General features: G+C 43.1%; 1 protein-coding gene across 1 annotated transcript; it reads left to right on the top strand.

Annotated features, from left to right (window-relative positions):
• Positions 1 to 1067: 1067 nt before the first annotated feature.
• On the top strand, positions 1068 to 18863 carry TMEM179 (transmembrane protein 179). The gene is made up of 4 exons (XM_035326930.1): positions 1068 to 1685; positions 5416 to 5553; positions 7050 to 7128; positions 10132 to 18863. Exons 1-4 carry the CDS (start codon positions 1384 to 1386, stop codon positions 10309 to 10311), a joined length of 699 nt encoding a protein of 232 aa, XP_035182821.1. The 5' UTR covers positions 1068 to 1383; the 3' UTR covers positions 10312 to 18863.
• Positions 18864 to 21947: the final 3084 nt, after the last annotated feature.

Here is a 21947-nt window from a genome sequence, read left to right as displayed (position 1 = left end):
ATTACAATGAAGCTGAACGAACATCCTCAGTGAGAATCCCCCCAGCCTCTTCCTCAGTACTGTAACCTCTTAACAGCATATAACAATAATTGATTTGCTCCCTGATTGAAGCACAAGCCTGAAATCCCATGTGAAGTGTAATCAGTGTCCCAGTTCCTCTTCTGCACTGCTAAACACTACCTGGGAAGTGGCACAGTGCCTACAGTGAGCAGAAGCAGCCTTGGCAAGGAGAAGTGGCTGAGAGCTGTGTTTGACCTCAGGCTGGATATGTCTGGAAAATTGGGTTAGGAAATGGCTTTACCTGGAACTGGAGAAGAATTGCACTGTCTTCTGCTGGAAAGAGGAGTTATACTTAGATGGGAAAATGAAATTGGGACTGAGTGGGTCCCTGCCCTGCAAGTGCCACTGCTGTGCCCAGAGCGAGGGCTGGTCTGTTCTGAGCTCAATGTCCCCCTTGAGCTCAGGGTTAGATGACACCAAGCCTCAGCAAAAGTTATTCCACTTTTGGTGAGCTCTTGCTGCCACTTGCAATGTCTTGGGGTGGGGTGGGGGGTGGACACCAGCTAGGCTGGGACTAAAACCACTCCATCTGCAGGTCCTGGGATGGGGACCTGCACATGCTGACCCTTCTTGCCACCAGCTCAGGCTGCTGGCCAGATGTTAGGGTTGAGGTACCTCTTGGCTTCAGTTATAGGTTTGGGGAAACAGAGATACAGGACCCAAGAGATGACAGGATGCTGCCCCTGTGGCAGGCTGTGCTCTGGGTGTTTCAGATGCCCTCTGAGGCAGGCATGCAGGGGTGGACACTTGATGTCTGTGTCTGAGCTGTGTTCTGGTTAAACTTTTTTAAATAGGAGCCAAACCCCGCAGGAATCCAGCAGTCAGGATGAGGCTGTTTTTTCTGTGTGTTTCACAGCCACCAGCACAGGTGACACAGGTGTCCTGTGTCCTTAAGGGGACACCCCACTGAGAGCCTGGTGGTACCCAGCCCCACTGGGGGGACACCGACTGGTTTAACCCCCTGTGTGCCAGGGTGCATCAGCAGCCAGATTTTCCCAAAGAAGAGGAATATTCACAATCACTCTTCCTCTCTCTCCCCGCTCAAGCCCTGAAGCCATCAGTATACAAACAGAGGGGACAGCTCCTGCAGTGGCGGTGCCAGAGGAGGCATCGCATCGCATCGCGCTGCACTGCGCATCCTCCCTCCCCACCCCCTACTGCTGCAGGCTTCCTCCCTGCATCCCTCCATCCTTTCCCCCCCACATCACTCCCCCCCGGCAGCCCTCCTTCCTGCATCTCTCCTTCCCGCATCCCTCCCTCTTCCATTCCTCCCTCCTGCATCCCTCCCTCCATCCCTCCCTCTGCCTGCGCGGAGGCGCGGACATGGCGCTTAGCAATTTCCTCTTCGCTCAGTGCATCTGCTACTTCCTGGCCTTCCTCTTCAGCTTCATCGTGGTGGTGCCTCTGTCTGAGAACAGCAATGACTTCCACGGCCGGTGCCTGCTCTTCACCGAGGGCATGTGGCTCAACGCCAACCTGACGGTGGAGAGGCAGCGCTTCACCGTGCAGGAGTGGGGGCCCGAGGCCGCCTGCCGCTTCAGCATCTTCACCGGGCTCCTCTCCCTGCTGCTGGCCACAGTGCAGGCCTGGAGGACCCTTTTCTTCCTCTGCAAAGGGCATGAAGAGTAAGTACCCCCTGGGAGGGCAGGGGGTGTCAGCTCCTCCTGCAGGCTGGGGCAGGTGGGAGCAGCCTCGGGGGTGAAGCACTGGGCTTTGCACCACCTGGGCCCTCCTGCTGCCCAGAGGGGTTTGGGGCAAAGGGGTGTCTTGCCTGCACACACACCCCATGTGTACCCCCAGGGCCCCCTCCAGAGGAAAGGTTTGGGGTGGGGGCCAAATTCATTGCTCTGGTCCTGCTTCCCTTTGGGATCTGGGTGCAGCGTCTGGCTCAACGATGGTGGGCACGAAGGGTGCTTCAGGTTATGGGGCAATGCTGGAGGCTGGGGCTTGCAGGTGCCTCCTGACTGTGGTCCAAGTACACGTCCCTGCAGGAGGAGGCCTTCCCCTGACTGTAGATCTGGGAAACCTTGAGCCAACGCAGCTGTGCCTGGTGGGGAGCAGGTGTGAGCAATCGTTGGTTCTACCCCTGTTTTTATTCTGCTTTTGTGGTGGACATGGCAACTATTGCAGAGAACAGCGATTGCTTGGTTACAACACGAGAGTGAAACTGAGCGCTCACTGCAGCAGGGTTGCACCAGCAGTCAGTTCCTTTGCTCAGACAAACCAGGGTGCCTCAGATCTGGAATGAGGGCCTGGTGGTCGAGGCAGCAGCTCAGCAGTGCTGTGCGTGGTGCTCAGCTCTCCAGTGGATGTCCTGCAGCCTTTAGTACATCCCTGGCACAGGTGACCCAGCCTGTGGGTGCTTTGGGGTCTTCCAAGCACCTAATTGCACAGAGCTGTGAAGGCAGGAGCACGCACTGGTGGCTGGCTAGACTAGGAAAGCCATTTTCCTTTACCACAGGGAGGGTAAATCACTAATTTCCAGGTCTATTTGGACTAGAGGTTTCTTGAATCAGTGGCTGTTACTCAACCCTGGGCTTGTACAACAGCCTGGTGTGGTAGTACTGGGGATGGGGTAGCTGGGGTGTTTCCCTTGCCCTTTCTGACCACACTGAAGCTGCCTAATACTAAAACACCGTATAGCAAGTATAGAACAGAAACATATTTCCACATTATAACTTACCTTAGAAGAGCTAAGTATAATCATGGACTTGCTACATTTGAATTCAGTTTCCTCAGGTCATCAGATACAATTAAAGGATTAGTTGAATCCAGATATTATTATTATTATTATTATTATTATTATTATTATTTCTGGTTCAGAACCAGATTTGTTTTGGAAGTAACTTGTGGCAAACCCCCTGAAACAGCGAAATGTAAGTCTGAAATTTGGCCTACTTCCAAATGTGGGTATTCAGTCCTAAACAGCTGGGCAGGCCTCTGAAAACTGTCTCTTCAGGAGCTGCGTTCAGGCTCTTTCCTCTGGGCTGAGCAGTAGCAGTTGTGTAACACTGAGCAGAGTTGTTGCAGGCAAGAAAGGGGGCAGAGGGCTGCTGTGTGTCAGGGAGAAACAGCAGAGCAAGTCTGCATGATGGAGTAGCTGTAGAGCATCATCTTGCTTTTCAGGCAGGCTGTGCTGGAGTTGCCTGCAGGAGCAGGAAAACCAAGTGCTGTGATCTATTCAACACAGGTGCAAGGTAGAGGTCCAACTCAGACACTTCACAACGAGGGCTGAAAAGCAACTTCTACTTCAAGAGTTTTTACAGGGCATTTACCATGAAGGGACATCCACTCAACGTGGAACGTGTAACTTTAAATCCCGATCTAAGCAGAAAAATAGGTGAGGCAGAAAGCCAGATCTGCCCTGGCTCTCCACCAGGCTGCCTTGTTCTGAGGAATCCCCACACATGGTGGTGGTGATGATGGTGATTGCCCAGTGCAAATTGGGTGTGACACTGAGACCTGCTTTGTTGGCAGATGGTCAGAGCCTGGACCTTGGCACTCTTCTGTGCTGCAGGGTAGGAAGCCGAGTGAGGACTGGGACCCAGGATAATGCTCTGAATACTCCTGTGAACCTTCCCTTTTCTAGAGCAGTTATTAGTTCTAGTGCCTGATTTTATTCAGTGGATAGCTCAAATCTTTTCTGTGTCTCAGGCCAGCATACTGTACTAAGGTGCACCCAGTGGATATGGCTTTAGTGACACTTAAAACCTAGGCTAGATATGAAATCAGGGCAGGGACAATGACCACACGTAGCTGTGGTGTGCTCATACCAACTCCAGCTGCTATGTGGGTGAACTTGGCTCTCTGCAGCAGTGAAGTGATCTGTTCCCAGTCCAGTGAAGCTGAAGGAGAAGAATAGGACTAAAGTCAACATTCCTCTACAAGTCAGGTGTCCCAGCATCCAGCTCCAACTGAAGGCTGTAAGGGCACATCTGGCAAGTGAATGATTTTGCTTCTTTTGCATTAGTATTGAGATCGGATGGCTACACTTTTGAGAAAACCTAGACAACTCCTTCGAATTCACGTCAACCTAGGAACAGATTTCCTAGCCCAACTGGTGAATGTTGCCTCACCTCATTTTAAAGAAGTGCTCCTGAGGTCACATATGCCTTAGGATGTGTAACCTGTAGAAATTAAGATTGTCCAGCCCAGAACATTGCCAGGATTCAGCCACTGAATCAAAAAGCTTCTCAACTTTTAATATATTGAGAGAACTGTGGAAAGAAATGTCCATTTTGTTGTTGTTTGTTTGTTTGTTTGTTTGTTAGTTTAGTTTAGTTTAGTTTAGTTTTGTTGTTGTTGCTCTCTGGGATGAGTAGAGTCCTTTTATCCCCAGCACAATGAGAAGTGCACTGCAGGGCAATTTGTTATATTTGTCCTTACAACCTAACTTGAATAGGATGACCTTCCTCCTGGAGTTGCTAGTCTTTCTCCACCCTAGAGTAGATGTTCAGTTTTTAGATAGTGAGACTTTCCAAGTGCCATCTAGAGCAGCTTCAAATACCAAAGAGCTTGGCCAAATGAATGAGAAAGTTTTCACAAACCAGAACTAAGTGGCAGAGTTAGCAGCAGGCTGTTCTTCTTTCAGTGAACTCCAGTCCATCCTTCTAGAAGACTAACTCGTGAGGCTGGAAAATAGTTGGACAATTACTTCACCTAATAGGCCACTCTGAGCATCCCACCCCTTACCCCCTCCAGCATATGCCTAGAGCTGCTCCTGGTTATGCAGACTAACTGGGTTGATGTAAACTGACATTCGGCTGGCAGAAATAACATATTGACACAGAAGCCAGAGATGTCCCAGGAGAAACTGGCCTGCTCTGCAAATTGCCCATAAAACTGAGATTCGTGTCCTATGATGCCAGTACCTTGTGTTACATTGCTTAAAATGATTATAGCTATCAGTACTGTGTTGTTTTATTTTTAGTTTTAGTTTCCCTCTAGTAGGCAATTTTGGTCCCAATTATCATTTTAGTCATGAAATAATTTTAGCTCCACTTACTATATAATTTGAGCTAATGACATTTATTTTAACAATGGTGATTTTCATCATTACAACTAATGAAAGCCATGCTGTGTATGAACGATCGCCACTTAGTATTTATGATTTAAATCCACATCCTCTTATGGTAAAAAAAATAAAATAAATCTAAATCCAAAGAGCTTACAAATGAAGATAACGAAACTCAAGATCATAAGCCATAGTTTTTCAATATATTAGATGTTCTTAATTAAAGCAGACGTGTTTCAAATGGAAACTGATATCTTTGTCTGGTGTATGCTGCTTAGAGAGACTGCTGATGTTGTGTTTCAGCTGTTTATGAGTTACATTTTTCTTCCCTTTTATTGCAGCTCTTTCTTTTATGCTTTCCTGAATCTGCTGATCAGCGCCTTTGTGGTGTTTATCACATTTATTGCTAGCACTATAGTGAGTGTAGGATTTAACATGTGGTGTGATGCAATTACCGAAAAAGGAAGCATGCCAAATAGGTTAGTATTGAAGAATACATTTTCTTCTTTTTATCTTTCATATATGCACAAATGTAGAGTGGTGTTACAAACTGTAGTTGTTACACACAAGGTAATCAAAGGGGAGAATATGGAAGTCCAGATTCTTTTCATCTTGAACAAAAACAGCAAACCAAACTTTTTTCCTTTTAGTTCCTCACAAAAAAAAGTGTGGTTTCCATCATGTTTTGTGGTCTTTTTAAGAGTCACAAACATGTGCAAAAGAAAACCATTCATTCCAAAGTTTTCATTTCCAAAAGAGAGCAGATTTGTGGAAATGCTCGAAGAAGAGTGGGAGGAGGGAAGGTGTCCTGTGAGCAGGGCAAGGGGACTGGGAGTCAGGGTCCTGGCTCTGGCAGCAACCTGTGTGACAGCAGCCAAGTCACTTCTTCTGCCTGTTCCACAATGCACCGTTATCCAAAAACTGGCCTCAGAGCGGTGCTGCAGACACCCTGAAAGCCACACTACAGAGAGTATTTTAAGAGCAAAGTACAGAGGTGTGATACTTTCTGACAGGGCACAAAATGCACAGGCACTGAAATGTTCTGCTGTATCTCACAATGCTTGTGCTCTGAATAGGAAAAAGATAGGCTGAGGTAGATTTTTTGTATAAAACAAATAACAATGAAGAGAAATAAAAAGGTGACATTTTATGTCATATGATATTGAATAAAGGTAGTACTTAAAGCATACATTTATATTGCAAATTGTCATATGTTGTAAAATACCATAGTAAATGTTCTGTTTAGGGCTGCAACGTTAATCGAATTATTCGAATATTCGGTTAAAAATTCCATTACAAAAAACATCTAATCGAATATTCGGGTAAGAACCCAAGATGACCGACAGCACTGAAAAGGACAGAGAAGAGGCTGCAGAAATCAACCAAGAGATAGAAAGACAACCTCAGAATCCTGGGATTATTTTTTGACACCAGTAAAAGTCCAAGTTATTTGTAAAATCTGTAGGCAGCCTCTATCTTACCATCAGAGTACCGTCTCCTTGCTGGAGCATCTGAAACAAAAATACGCATACAATCCCTTCTTCTGAGGCTTTCCCTGATGATGTCAAAAGGTAATGGAGGCTCATACACTTTGTTTCATTGAGGGGGAAGCAACCAAGCTGGGCTGATGCCAGATGTGTACAAGTGGGAGGCTCTGGGGGAGTGGGAGAAGAGGGTCTTAGGTGTACAGTTTTCATTAATAACTATCACAGTTCCACTTTATGGAAGATCGGTGTTATCACTAGATAATTATACATCATTTTTTAAAATAAAGTATTTACATGCTTCTTTTACCCAAGTTTTGGAGAAGATTCGCAAGCAACCTAATTAGTGAAATAACAAATATAGAATCATAGAATGTGTCATTGTGATTGTTTAAAACACTTAGATATTGCTTCATCTTATGCTTGGTTTGCCTATTTGGAACTTCTGAAATAACTTTCTTTCTTCCCCTCCAAATGCTTTCCTTGGGTAGCTGTGAAGAATTACAGGATATAGATCTTGAACTGAACTTAGAAAACTCTGCTTTCTACGACCAGTTTGCTATTGCACAGGTAGGTCAGACTAGGTCACAGTTCTCTTCCAGTTCATTTTCCATTTGTTCATTGATTCGTGATTTTTGGAGCTGAACTGTAATCCTCTGAAATCAATGGGAATATTTCCACTGACTTTAGTATGTGCTCAATCAAGATGACCGTGAATGGGTACATTTGCATTTTACATTCAAAACAGATAGTTTTGAACACAGACATCAAAACCTGACTCTTAGTCATCATGGAAAATTTATTGTTTCTGCAAAGCATGAACTCTGTGAAGGCTGCAACACTCAGGTGTTCTGGAGCTCTTCTTTGCTCTTAGCAATAAGAATAGAATGGCTGACCTGCAGCAGACTGTGGGGCTATTAGCTCTTTCTTCCATGAATTTGTTGGGGTCCTGGTTTAGGTTGAGATAGAGAGAAGATCCCCTGAACCTATATATTAGTCCACTGAAGATAATGAAATAGTGCTGTCTTTTAGATAGGGCTTTTTTCCTGATCTTTGAGAATTAGACCTCTGAGGCTGTCAGATATTATTATTAAATATGCCAGCTCTGAGTCAACACTCAAAGCCAGTGAACACTGCAACTTGAGCACTTGAGCATGTGAACACATACAAGCACAGTTCCTCAAGGAAGGAGGAACAACCTCCCATCCATGCAGGTTGCACCAACACACATGCTTCTTCAATTGTCCCTCCTGGGAGGAAGGCTTATCTTGGGGCACTCCTTGAAGGCAACTGTGACCCTTAGTCATAAGCTAGTTTTGTGGGTTTTGTACCCAGCAATGGCATCCCAGACACACCTGCACGTAGGCCAGGGATAGGTCATAAAAGTGACCCTTTTATTTTATGCTAGCCCAAGCTTAGACTGTATTTTGTAGCAGAATTTGCCATTAGCTCCTAATTTGCCAAGTAGCAGCAGGGTAAAAGAAACAAGACTGTTATTCATCAGTATCTTTGAATTCATGGAAATTTGCACATTCACGAAACATTCAGCCTCTGATATCAGGATGGGCAGCTGATAATTTATACATAGGCCCACGCTTCAGTTGGAGGAGAGTTAACCATATCACAGCATGGAAGGTTCAGCCTAAACTGCTAGATGGGGATCTCCGCACTAATCTGTGTTCTTTCAGACCTGGATAGAGCTAGCCTGAATGATGTATCTTTTAAGCTCTGCAGACACCCAAGTATAAGGAGCCTGGGAGCATAACAGCTCTAGGGAAACACTTATCTTCAAAAGCTGATTGTAGTAGTGGCAAAGGGAAGCCTGAGGGAGACTATTTGAAAACAGAACCAAGCACAGAGCAATATCCTGCAGCATTGTCTTCTGATAACTGGGGTGTAGCAAGCAGAGTTGGATGAAGACATGAGAATGGGTTTGTGTAAGGAGACAAATAAGTTTCATTCAATCAGCAGAATGAAAAACCCAAGAATACACTAGACTTACCAGCAAAAGCAAACCTATTTCCTTGTGAGTGCAATAATTTCCTTCAGCAGGTCTCACTCAGTAGAAGTGGTCTGAATGGAGGAAACAAGATTGCTGACAATTTAAGAATTACAAAGATGGACTTTGGATAAAATCTGGAAGGGGAAAATAGGCTGCTTTATTACAACTTTGGACATATGACACATGTATATGTGTGTGCAGAAACACTCATGGACACACACTAAGCCTGCTTCTCTGTGCTTTGCTCCATTAAGATATTCCAACACATTGGAAGTGCTCTGGGAATTTCATTGAATTGGCTAAGTCTGTATAGATTCTTTAATATCAAATACATCAAGAAAACCAAAACAGTGTTAGATATTTGAACATATGTCATTAATGAAGTGGTAATCAAGAAATGAATTAAAAACTTCCATGTCCTTAGATTTGGTCATACAAACCAAGATGAGTATCTTCCTGTTCCCAAGCCTTGTAGAATAACTCAAAAATACTGTGTATCGGTGAACTGAGATAATTATAAGAATCAGCAGAAATGTTTAGGAGGCTTTCTAAAATGCATCAGATATACAGGAACTCAAACTCCCATTTACATAACTGTGGCCCTTGTATATCTAAATTGGCTATGAAACTAAACAGTTGAGCTACTGCCCAGAAGTGCTAGATTTTTTCTTTTTCCATTTTTTTTTAATAATTAAAAAAAAAGTCAAAATTGAAATATGTGAATTTAATTGACATTTTCTTATGTTAACAGTATAATGGGATTAAAATGTAACTTCTGCCAGAAAGCAGAAATTTACATTACTACAAATGAGCTTCCTCTGAGACAGGGGAGGCCAACATTCAAGTACCTGAACCAATAAAAATGTAATTATTTCTACAAAGTTAGACAAGAGTGACTAGGTTAGTGATGGGACTTACTGCAGATCTGAGGCTTTAAGCTCAGGTCTCATATGTCAAATAAATATGAGTCACCAGGAACTAGGATGTGTAGGATTGGGTTTCTCTTGCAGTTCGAGCTCCTGCTAACGTGAACAAATTACCCCAGAAAGTAACAGTTTGATTGGTAGGATTTTCTCTACAATATTCTGGATGGAAACACCTTAAAATTTATATTTCTCCAAGGGGCAGTGGGAGGCCCACAGGACTCAGGAAGAGAGTTTTGGAAAAAGTATTAAAACATATGGCAACTCTAAGGTAACGGAAGAGAAATAATCCCAATAATTTTGGGATAGACAGAATGTCAGATGCTAGGGAAACTCAGCAGCTGCATATGGATTATACTGAATTCTTCATGAATGAAGAAAAGCACATGAATGAAAGCACAACCATGCAAATTCTCCATACTAATTTTTTTTTTTTTTTTTTTGTATAAATTTTCCTACTACTTAAAAGTTTTTTTCCTTTTAAGCTCAGAATATCTTGACAGGATTGAGAAGTGGGGCCAGAAACTGACAAAGCAGAACTTGAGACTCCTTGTGCTTTGGTCTAGGTGAGATTTTGATCTTCACCTGGACAGGTGGTTTTGTCTTTATGAAACAGTACTGATATCTGTCATTTCTTTGCTTCTCTAGTTTGGTCTCTGGGCTGCCTGGCTGACTTGGCTGGGAATTACCATTCTGGCTTTCCTGAAGGTTTATCACAACTACAGACAGGAGGACCTGCTAGATAGCCTGATCCATGAGAAGGAGCTGTTGCTAGGAAGATCCTCTTCACGAACATCTTTGCAAGATGAGAAAAGTGCCATGATCTAAAGCGTAAGCAAATTTCCAGGGCAGGATCTAGGTTCTATTATTCAGTAGTGCAAGCTGATGTTGAGTCAGAGTACTGAGTGTGACAGATCTTTTCCTTCTTGAAAAAAAAAAAAAAAAAAAAAAAAAAAAAGCTGTACTTGTGAATCACCCACTTTCTCAATGAAAAAATTGTTGTCAGGAGTATTTATATGAGGATACAGAGAATGAACTGCCCCATGTCCCATTGACATTGACATAGCAAACTTTCTGTCCTGCACAGGCAGGGAGCAGCATAATCTGTAACCTGCTGTTGCTAGCAGAGTTCCTGTGTGTTATCACTGGCTTGCGGGGCAGTGACTGTTTTTGAGGACTGTGCTGGCAAGACCAGGCTACAGAATCTAGGCTATTCCTCCGTATTGTTCTGTAACAACAGTAATAACTGGAGCTGCGTCCAGTCACTCTTGTCTCTCTCTCCTCCCTTTTGCTAATAAAGCTGCTCTCATTCTCACTTTATTCTGGGCGGTTGTAGCTCTGGTCCGAGTACAGACTCTTGCTGTCTCTGCGTTTGCTATGTGTGGTCACTGTGCTGACAAACCTATTGTTTCCACTCTGATTTTGATTTTGCTTAGAACATACAGACCTGTGTTCCAGATGATACTTACTATGAGACAGTTTTAATGAATTTCATGAAACCATTATGTTATCTGTAAAAAGCTGTGTGCCATCTGAAGGGATGGAGGAGAATGTCCGTGTTTTTATTTATTCTTAGAGTTCGGCATGGCCATCGTTTATTATGGCTTCCTGAAGTGTAGTTTAGCTAGCAATTCCTGAAGCTTGCATTCTAAGAAGTTAAGCCAAGTTCACAGTATTAATGCTTGTGCATTTATAAGCATAACTTGGTCCCTAATATTGTATACTATTTAGTTCTGAGTATTAGAGTTTACTTGTGATATTTATTTCATATAGAATATGCAAAATTTTTGTAAACATTTACATTGTAGGTATCTCTGTATATCTTTCAACATAGCAAAGAGCATGAACAGCTGAGCTATTTTATAGGCACTCAGTGCTGAATGGGCCTGTTCTCCCCACTCCTGGGCAAGAGATCCAGTGCTGATGAAGTTTGCTCTGCAAAGGGAGAACAGTTACTTTCACAAAGCTCACTTGTGACCTTGTTGTTGCTTTCAGTTTTGCTTGGCCAGCACTTCAATGAATAAGGTGGATGAGAAGTAGCTCTGATAATTAAGAATTACTTAGGTGAGTGTGGGATTGCATGGCAGAGAACTAAAGTTGTGCTAGAATAAGGCAGTTATACCCAGGTGCATGATGCACAGTAGATCTTTTTCAACAGGAAATTTAAGCAAGAAGTTAAGTTTAAGTAGCAGAAGAATTTCAGGGAGCACCCTAACACTGCCTGTGTCAGCTGAGCTTGAGCTGACATTGAATTTATTGCAAAACAAGTGCAAACCATGTACTTCTATACTGCTTTGTAAATAGGAAACGGGGAGAAGACAGCTGGCTTCTCTCCCATCAGAGCAGAAGCATGGGGCAAGCAAAGCCATGTAAATTTACCGTTGTCTTCTGAGGACTATATGGTGCATAAAGTTAAGTACCTGCTTAAGTAGCTGAAACAGAATTTGAAGTCATAACAAATCCTTTAATTTGTAAGGATTTTAGGGCATAAAATCTAGCATCACATTTAACAACTAAATTGTTCCCTCAGATTTAGGAAAAAAAATTGGCCATGTGGTGTAAGCCGTGAGTTCACCCTGTGAACGTCTCTCGTAGCCCCAGCTGGCCATGGCTGTCTGTAGGGAGACCTTGTTTTCCACTGTGATTTTAAACCACAAGGGAATGCAGTTCCTCTGAAAGCTTTACAACAGTGGCTTTTTTTTTTGTAGTTGTGAATTGAAATAAGAGGAAAAGTTCCTAAAGGGGGAATCAGAGATTAGTTAATTGCTATTAACACTAGTTAACACCAATTTAAAATTCAGAGACCAGGACTACTGGAGTTTTTCTTTTATTCAATTAGTCTAATAGGAAAGACATTCCTTCAGTTACCCAAGACCTTTGCCAGGGCATGACCTTCCCCTTCTAACCAGGAAAAAGTGCTTAGGATGTGAAAGTTACCTTGTTTCCTCTGCTTCCCCAGTTGCTTCTCTGACTATAAAAGACACTACTTCCCTTTCCAACCTCACCTTGAATTTAAGACTCATGAGTGATGTCTCCTTCCACAAATACCTTCAGTGCATGCCTAACTCCTTGCATGGGATCACGCTGCTGCTTTGTATAGTACGATGTCTGTATGTGCCAAATCATACTTAGGCTGCAGTAGCACGTGTGTTGCTGGTCTTGCCTGGGGGTCTTAAGAACTGGGGGGCAGATGGCAGTGAGTGTCTCCTCCTTATCACTCCTCTGAGGCACCAGGGCTCAAGCCTGGTCACTGCTTCTGAGGAGGAAGATGCTGCTTCTCTTTGTGAGATTATCCAGAGCTGACAGTCTCTTCTACCTATCTTTCCCTGTGCCTCTGTGTCTTTTTCTCCTTTTTACTTCCATGAGAAGCAGCAGACACTGAGTCTGGAGTTTCTACTCTTGTTGGCTTTTGTGGATATCATATTCACTAACATTTATCACCCTGACACTATCTCGCTGACACTGTCTTCATTGTTCTGCATCTCAGTGGACAGAAAGTGGGATCTTTAAGCACCTGGGACAGTCAGGTTCCTACTGCTAAGTCCATAGAAAAGAAATACCTCACTTCAGCCTTTGGAAGTGCCACCCCAAAGCAATTACATGTATAGACTCACCCGTTAACTTTGTCATCAAAGCTCAGCCTGTCTCATCCATTTACCTGGGTGAATTCCTCTACCCCTAGTTCAATTTCAATGCCTGTATGTACAAGCATCTTGGTAGTTGGAGTTGGCTTGTAAAATGAAGGAGGCTGAGGTTCTCCTTTGAGTCCCACATGACAGGGTTCTTTCTTCATCAGCTTCACACAGCTGACCAGGTGGAGTGAGGCTGGCACCCAGCTTGTGAGCATTGTTGATGCTTAAAAGCAAAGCTGGTTTTGAAGGAAGACCCTGGGCGGGTGAGAACGCAGTGTGTGGTGAGCAGCCCTCTTGTTGACTGGAGGGAGGAAAGGAACAGTGCAAGGATGCAGTTATTGGGCCTCCCTGGGCTTTTTTTTTTTTTTTTTTTTTTTGATTTGCATTTAGCTTTCTGCAAACTCTTCCCCTAAAGCTTGGACACTCAGGCCAACTCATTGTCTATGTTTTAGAATGGCAACATTACATATACCTACCTACCTACACAATCTCTCTCTGACATACACATCTCTCTTTTGTACCATTCTGGCCTCTTCTTTTAGTCATCCATTGACAAACAGTGAAGAGTTTGACTGCAGTAGGATTTTGTCTTAGTCAAATATTGCATTTCTATGATATTTTAATGCCTTTTTTATTTGCCATCCCCAAAAACAGGCATCTGGGAATGCTCTAGCAAGAGGTATATTCAAAGAACAAGAACCCTATGTGGTATTTATGTTTGTATTTATTTATTTTCACATGATGGAAGGGGAAAAAGCTTTGTGGCCTTTCTCCATGCAGCCTGCTTGCTGCTGCCCATAGCCATAGGTTATTCTGGTGAAGAGCATGGGCTGCTGTGGTTTTCTTACCATGTTTCTGGTGATGTTAAAGCCACAGTCAAAGTTTCTTAGTTTGGGCCTGTGCAAATTGCTAGTAACACAGGGTAAACCTTAGATAGTCAAGAGCAAATGGATGCTGCTTTCTGAAACACTGGGGTGTTGCCAGTATTTTGTTATATTGAATATATTCCCTGTGTCCTGGCTACCATCTCTGCTTAATTTTTCCACCAATTCCCTGCCAGAAGTGCACATTGAGCTAGAAAAATCTAAAAAAGCTAAAACATCTTGGGTGAGATTTTAGATCAATAATGGTTATTATTTATTTATTTATTTTTGTAATGGAGAAACAATTGAAGCCAATTATTTTTGGAATATAATTTCCTCACGAAGGCACAAATGCTCATAACTTCCTATCCCACTAATTCAAGAGGCATTTTTCAGCTGTGATCTTCCAGTAGGAATCACAAAAATAAGAGCCTGATGATTTACTGTAAGAACTGGAGGATATATGCATGCTATGGCAATGTTTCTATGGTCCCTTAGAAAAATGGTTATTGTAATAACTGGTGATGGATGCTTAAATAGAAGGCTTTGCTGAGGAAAGCATGTCAGTGTGAGGGTTCAGAGATGGTGTATGTGTGTATGTACAATGTACACAGATAAATGTCAGAAATAACTCCACTGCTATACTGTGGTATGGGTACAGACTGCGTGGTTTGGAGTAATCATTATGTTGCCTTAACTTTCAGCACTGCCTTTTTCTTACTGTTATTAGGGTCTGTGCAGTGTGACACACAGGTGATGATATCCAGGGGTGGATGGGAATGTGATGTGTGGAGAGTGGGAAAGCACTGGCCAGGGACAACCTCTGAAGGGCTGAGATGGGTTTCTAATGGGGGTTTGCAGAGGTTTTAAATCCTCCGCAGTCTCTTGGTAATGTCCTGATGTTATTCTGTATTAGTCCTGCAAGGAACAGAGAGTCAAGGCCTTCCCTCACCTACACAACACACTGCTGACTTAACCTGTGTAGTACTCAGGATGGAAGCAGAGCCTCAGAGAAGAGGAGCACACGTTTTACAGTATTAATGCCTTAGCAAAGGGTCTTTTTACCCAAGATCCAGAAATTGTTCACTAAAGGCTCCCAAATGACTAATATGTGTTAGAAAGGCAACATTATTGCTGCCTACAAGTCTCTTCAGGCTGATGTGGACTCAGGATTTGTGGCCCCCTTTCTAAGGAAGTGTGAGCCACAGGCCATCGGATAGGCTTTATGCTGAGAACCGAGTTTCTGGACAACCTCAAATCACACATCAGCCTGTGTAATGGGTGTTACAAAAAGAAATACAAAATGTGCAAATTCAGAGATGATGTCACCTGCAAAATGTTCAGTGCAAGAAAGTCCATGCAAACTGTGTGTTTGGGTGAATGAGGCTTTTATTGTTCCCATTCTCCAAACACCTCAAATATATTGCATCATTTTGTTTAAATTACAAATTTAACAGATATCCAGACAATCATTCACACTCATCAGATTTACAGTTTTCCATGCATGACAAACTAATCTGGATTTTGACAAACTTTTGTCTTCTCTCCTAAATCAATGGACTGTATGTGAACATCCTTGAACTAATGGGAATTGTTTCTGTATACAGATCCCAAATTTGCATCTCAGACCACTTCCTTTGCTGATGGAAATAGCCCATTTTTATCTTGTTGGAATGTTTACTTTGGAGGCCACAAATGTTCTTTCCTTATGCTTAGGCAATCTGGGAGGAGAATTAGGTTTTGCCTGGCTAGTTTTCACAACTGCATGCAGTGAGAAAATGTTCATATAGCTTCATGAGCACTGAAATTATTTTAGAGTTATTTCATATATAGTTAGTTCATGGTCTACCCTCCTGAAGTGTATGTTTTTATTTTTGTTCTCCACAAGAAAGAGTAAACCCAACCTGAACTATATTTTACCATTCACATGTACAAACCTAAGGGTATTTCTATTTTTTATTATTCTTTTTTTGCTTGCTTTAAGCAATAACATTCCATTTCTGAATCTAACAACTGCACAGAAGACAGCACTCTGATGTACTCCTGGCATAGAAGAGAAAAACACAACTGTACTCTCTCAAAAAAATTTAACATTTGTTTCTGGGAGGTTAGACAATGATTTACTTAATATATAGCAAGTACTGCTTATTTCAAGGCAGGCATTAATTGATAGCATCTTTCCATTCTGTTGCTGGGAGGAGTATATATATAGCAATGCTTTCTCTTTAGTTTCTTTTGTCCATGCCAAAGAATGTAATCGAACTGATATTGCAAACATAGATTAATGTGAATGTATTCACCCGAGTGCTTAAACCTTTCTACCTCTCCTAGCTGCTATAACTGATTGAAGTGTTCTTGCATAAAACAGTCAAAAGAACAGAATGCATGTAAAAGCCTAAATCCTATTTTCATTTAGAGCTTAAGGATTTAGGATTTATCTTATTAACTTCCTGTCAGATACTTGTTCCTATAAAATGGGCATAGGCACCCAAGAAAGGCTCTGAGAATAGTCCTTTCGATTGGTCAAATAATGTTTTATTTATTTATATATTTATTTAATTTATGTCAGCAACTGTGACTTGTTAGACATGGAAAGTTATCTTACCTGACAAGTAGGATTTCACAAGGGTGGCAGAAAGCATGCAGCTGCTCGTTAAAAGGGCTGTGGCCCTCCTTTCCCAGCCCTCCCCACAGGGAGGGAAGGTGCAAGGCACAGGCTTTTAACCTCCCTGCCTCCTGGGGAGGCATGAGCCTCCATCTGCATGGCAAATGCTCTCACCATGCTGTTATTCTGGATCTCCCTCAAATCTTCCTGTTAGAACTTTTCTACTTGGCTTGAAATTCCTAAAAACTAACATTTAACATCGTGCTTATGGTATTTATCAAGGAGATAAAGTACCTGGCAGCAAGAGCAGCTCACTGAAATAGCTTGAATTATTTGTTTGTGGTGGAAAGGTTTTGATCCCTCTTTCTTCCCACCTATGAGAAGGTTTTGACCCCTCTTTCTTCCCACCTATGTTGCAAAGTGAGGGTGGAGATACCCTGACAGGAGGAGGGAATGAAGATCCATCATTGCAGTTGACCTCTTGGGTGATTTCTCATGCAAGCAGATAAATGGCCCTGTGGCAAAATTCCTTATTTTCCCTTCATTTCCTTCCACATTTGGGCAACTTTGACTTCAGTTTATATACAGGTTCTGCATAGTATTTACAAATGAGAGAGAAATTGCAGCTCTATAGCAAACTGTACTTTTTGTGGAAAAGAAAATATGAAAAAACATTTCAGCTTTTCTCTTTCCTCATTGGGCCCTCTGGGGTTCGACGCCAAACTCTTCCCTTTACACAAGCCAGGCCTGATTTGTCTGACATGTTGCTCTGAAAGGTTCCCAAGGCTGGTGCCAGCACTCCCTTGAGGAACCTGGTGGAGTCAAACAAGTGGGATATTAATCCACAGATTTTAAGGAAGGGAAATGTTTTAAAATCATCTGTCATGGTATCCCATATAACACACTCCAGAGCTTTTCTCCCACTTGCTCCTGCAGCAGAAGGAATTATTTTTGCCTGTTAACACTGTGAGGTGCAATAGTTTGTGCCTGAAATACAGCACATCCTCCTGCAGCACACTGGATCTTGATGTAGTCAGTTAACCCTAGCCACATTTCCTAGGCTGCTGCAATGATTTTAATCCTCTTTGTTGAATCTGTGGTCACCATTTGGCTTCTAAAGGTGCTAACAGACTCCTTAAACCAAAGCTTTTAAGAGATGACAGCAGTCCTTTTGCCAAATGACTGCAGGAAGCTCAGTGCTGAAGAGCATCCTTCAGGGGGAGAACCACTGCAGTGGGTCCACAGCCAGCTCAGAAAGGTGGCATCAGAGATATTTTAGACAAATACTATCTGGGTAAAACTACTACAGTTTTTCAGCCCAATTGAGAAATCAATATATTATGATCTAAAATATACTGTCATATGAGTTTTGCAGGCTTTTGCAGGTTTTTTATATATAAAAAAATAAAAAGTCTGTTCCACTGACATTTCCTTCCCCTGAATCCTTTCTTCTTTAAAAACATTTCAGGAAAAATTTCACAGGGTTTTTTATTGCCATCAGGCTAATCAGGCATTATTTCTCACATCTCTTCCTATCAGGGACAAGCACAGTCAAGAGGGACAGGAGAGTGCCATGCTTCAGAATAAAAATAGATAGTGAGGAGAACTGTTAGTGCTCTTCCCGTGAGCGATTTCAGCATTCAGGCTGTGACATGAGGGATCCAGCATGGCAGAGCCTGGGCTGGCAGTGCTGACGCTGACTTCAGCCTTAGCTTGGACCATGCAGATTTTCACAATTTGTTTTGGAAGTCTCCAGGTTTCCATAATTTGTTTAACTGTTGAAAGCAGGACTAGGGCAGATCCTTAGCTGGTGTACGCAGCTTAGCTTTGTGAGCCTCGCTGGAGCCACGTCAGTCTGCACAAGCTGAGGGCAGAGCCTGGTCTGTTTTGGATCTTCTTTCTCATGCTTTGTATGCTCTTCTGCAGTGTAACAAGTGCTGATTTGGAGCATTAATTGCATGCATTTGACAGAAACAGAATTCGAGTTAGGTTTATTGTTTTGATACAGTCTCAAAAGGAAAGCTTTTTACTAGCGTTTTAATACAGCCATTTGTAAACACCTGGCAAATAAAAATTGCGAGTCTAATCCTTCTGCTAGTGGAGTCATTGACAAAATTCCCTTTGGCTTTAGTAGGAGTTGGACTGGGTTCAGTGTAAGTGCTATACTCTAGTGTTAATGATAATGATTTAATGTTTTATATATCGATGCTTTTTTGCTGGACAGTGCATTGGCTTTTTATGATTTGGTGATATATACGAATAAACTACTTGAAACGTTAATATTTCTGTGCTTGTTTTTTTTTTGACAGTGAGTTGAATTTACTATGTGCAAGTTAAAAAGTGATTGCCAAAGCCAGTGGTGACACCTGCGTTTGTTCCCTCATTCCCTGGTATTTCCATGCTGCAGCTTGCATGGTTGTGGACAGGACCAACCTCCCTAAGCTGAGCCCTCTTGGTACCATCTTCCAGCAGTGATTCCTAAAGCAGGCAAGGAGAAGGCAGTTCACCTGCATGGGATGCAGATGAAAGCCAACGTGTTACCAGGTGTAAAGGGGTACCACAGGCTGCATGGGCAGGTTCATTTTCTAAATGCCACCTGGTTAATTTTCTTCTTGTAGCCCCAGACTTTCTCTTCAGGAGTGGGTCTAAAGGTTCCCAACAGCTCTCCTGGAGCAAGGAATTAATAAGGAACAAGTCCACTCTAATATCTTGGAGGCTTCTGAGTTATTTCTTGAGGGCAGCTGCTAATACCCTTTTTCTAGCCACATGCTGCCAGCCTTTCTGCTTGCTTCAAGTGGCAAAAGACAGAAATGTCAACTAAAGTTGCAGCTGTGGATTATTTCCAGACTAGCAGGATTGGAGAGAAGAAGCAAAGGAGTAGGACTATAAGCAGCCTCTGGAACTCCCTTTTACCAGCACTACTGTCAAGTGCATTAAAAGGTTAATGTAAAAAAAATCTAGTGTCATCTCCCTGTGTCCTTTTCTATCTCCTGCAATTATATGAGTATGGATTCACCTGCTCATGCAATCAGGTGCTGCTGATGGGGTGTAACTGCCTGAAGAGGGTGTTGGCAGCTGCCCTCCGTTCCTGCTGCAGGAACGTACTGCACACTGTCAAAACAACACTGCTACGGTCTGCTGATTCCTGCTATGGGGAATTTAACACCCATTACATAAGGGATATTAGGCAGTACTTCTACCCTTAGGCCCTCTCACTAGCCCTTTTTCATGCATAGACCTTTTTCTGCTCTTAGACCTCTTCTGGCCCTTAGACTCTTGCCAGCGCAGACACTGCTCATGGCAAGCCCACATCCTCACTTTCTGCTTCAAAACCTGATGCAGGAGCCCTGTCCTCCATATTCCTCCCTCAGCTCTTTGAGGCAAAAACACGACCATTTCCAAACCAGACTAAATAATTGCTCAAAGCCAGTTGACTTCAGGACTCCTGACTTTTATAGCTGGTCTCCACGCTGGCACCACAGTGAATTCATGTGAGCATTTGGTCTATTTGTAGTAAATTATATGGTCCTTCTCCTTTTGTTTTCCTCTTTATGGGCAATTCTCAGGAGTTGTACTGCAGGGAAATATTACCCAGCACAGTCTTCAGGGGAAATAGTAACCAACATGACTGATTTGGTATAATTTCAGAGCTCCTTTCAACTCCTCCAAACTCATGGACTCACCAAGGGGTCACACATAGAAAAACAGTGTCGAGCAAGAGTAAGGAGAAATCCCATCCAGCTCACAGCATTGAGGATAGATGTGTGATGGATAAAGAGCAGAAGAAAGGCAGAGTGGGAAAAGGATGTGTGTGTGCATTTGTGTGTGTGTGCAAGCAGTGTGGGTGAAGGAAGGGGACAAGAGCTTCAGCGTGAGGAGGAAATAAAGCAGGTAAGTCCACAGCAAACCTGTTCACCAGAAATTAAATGCAGGCCTAGAGTTCAGAATTTTTGCTCCTGTTCCCAGGCTAGTTTTGACCTGCTTCCTTCATTTGCACAGATACACTGGTTTTCTCAGCTTCAGTTTCTTCAGCTGCAAAAGGACCCTGCTGTCCCAGGGATGGGCTTTAACATTTATTTATTTCAGACTATCTGGTGGTGCTCTGCAATGTGTTGTTTTGGCTCTCTGCAGTCTGTGGTGGAGCTGACAGGCCACAGATACAATCCTGACCCAGGAGGCCGGCAAGGAGGAGGCTTCTGCAGACAGCTCAAGTGCTGCTTTTGCCTGTGCCCAAAACTGTCTCACACTGAGCCAAGAATAGCTGCTCCTCTGCTTATTTTCCCTCACAGCCCAATTGTGATAGCCACTCTGAGTGTCCCCCACTCACACTGATAAGCCTGGGCCCTGATTTATCACCTGATAAAAAGGAGAACATGGCAATTTTCCGTTGCAAGCTGGGCTGAGGGAAAGGAGGTTCCATGTCCATCTCCTGGGGAGCAGCACAGAGACGTGAACATGCACATTGTTTTCACATTGTCCCTCCCAGTCCTAAAGAGGAGTTCCCCTTTTATCTCAACCCTTTGCCTTGTTTTCAAGTTACCAAAACCAGACTGGCAGCACTCAGGAAGGATTCCCTGAACTGCTCTCCTTCTTAAGATGACCCAGCTTTTGTCAGCCCAGGCTTTGCCTTCCCATTGCAATATGCCACCACTTGCAGTGTAGGAAGAGACCCTCTGAAAAATGTCCCCATTTTGTATGTATTAGGTACTAGGAGGGCACATCATTCCAGACCCCAAAAGGTACACCACTTATTTGCCAGAGTGTTCCAACACCGACATTAAAAAAGTCATAAACAGAAATGAAAACAGAACTTGCAATCAGCCCCTTGCCCTATGCGTGTCACAGTCCAAAACTTCCCACCACGGATTCACCAGCACACAAGTTTAAAACTTTTCTTATTTATTATCCAAACAGCAGGGCTGAGGCGGGGAAAGGGAAGGGAAGCACCAGGGGACTTACCCTGTGAGCTGGGATACACAACTGGTTTGAGCAAAGAGCCACAGAGCCAAAAGCTCCCACAGCATCTTCTGAGTCCCAGACCAGCAGCTTGTCAGGTGCAATTCTGTGACCTTTCACATCTTAGGAAGAGCATGAAAATAGCCGCTGAAACCACTTCTTTCTGTCTCTGACTGCAAATTTGTTTTTGTTCTCATTCTCAGTCAAGTTGCTGCCCACTCTGCTCCTAAGAGAAGGCTGCATAATTGGTTTCTTTTTTTCCTCTGCCTGGTTTAAGTCCTTGGGCTGCTTGGACAAGATTGGTGGGGCAGGGAAGTATTGCCCTCTCTGTTTTAAAAGTCAATTAAGAATGAAACACCAGTTTTTCTTGTTTTTTTTTTTTTTTTTTTTTTTTTTTTTTTTTTTTGG

The sequence above is a fragment of the Oxyura jamaicensis genome, chromosome 5 (genome assembly GCF_011077185.1).
Source record: "Oxyura jamaicensis isolate SHBP4307 breed ruddy duck chromosome 5, BPBGC_Ojam_1.0, whole genome shotgun sequence".
Taxonomy (NCBI): domain Eukaryota; kingdom Metazoa; phylum Chordata; class Aves; order Anseriformes; family Anatidae; genus Oxyura; species Oxyura jamaicensis.
The sequence above is the reverse complement of the archived record's forward strand: the minus strand, read 5'-3'. Positions and strand labels throughout refer to the sequence as shown.

Bases quoted from the DNA above. Each gene is read 5' to 3' on its own strand.
- TMEM179 (XM_035326930.1), top strand. From the start codon at position 1,384: ATGGCGCTTAGCAATTTCCTCTTCGCTCAGTGCATCTGCTACTTCCTG. The intron at 5,554-7,049 runs GTTAGTATTGAA...TTCCTTGGGTAG, and splicing joins AAAGGAAGCATGCCAAATAG to CTGTGAAGAATTACAGGATA. The intron at 7,129-10,131 runs GTAGGTCAGACT...TTGCTTCTCTAG, and splicing joins ACCAGTTTGCTATTGCACAG to TTTGGTCTCTGGGCTGCCTG.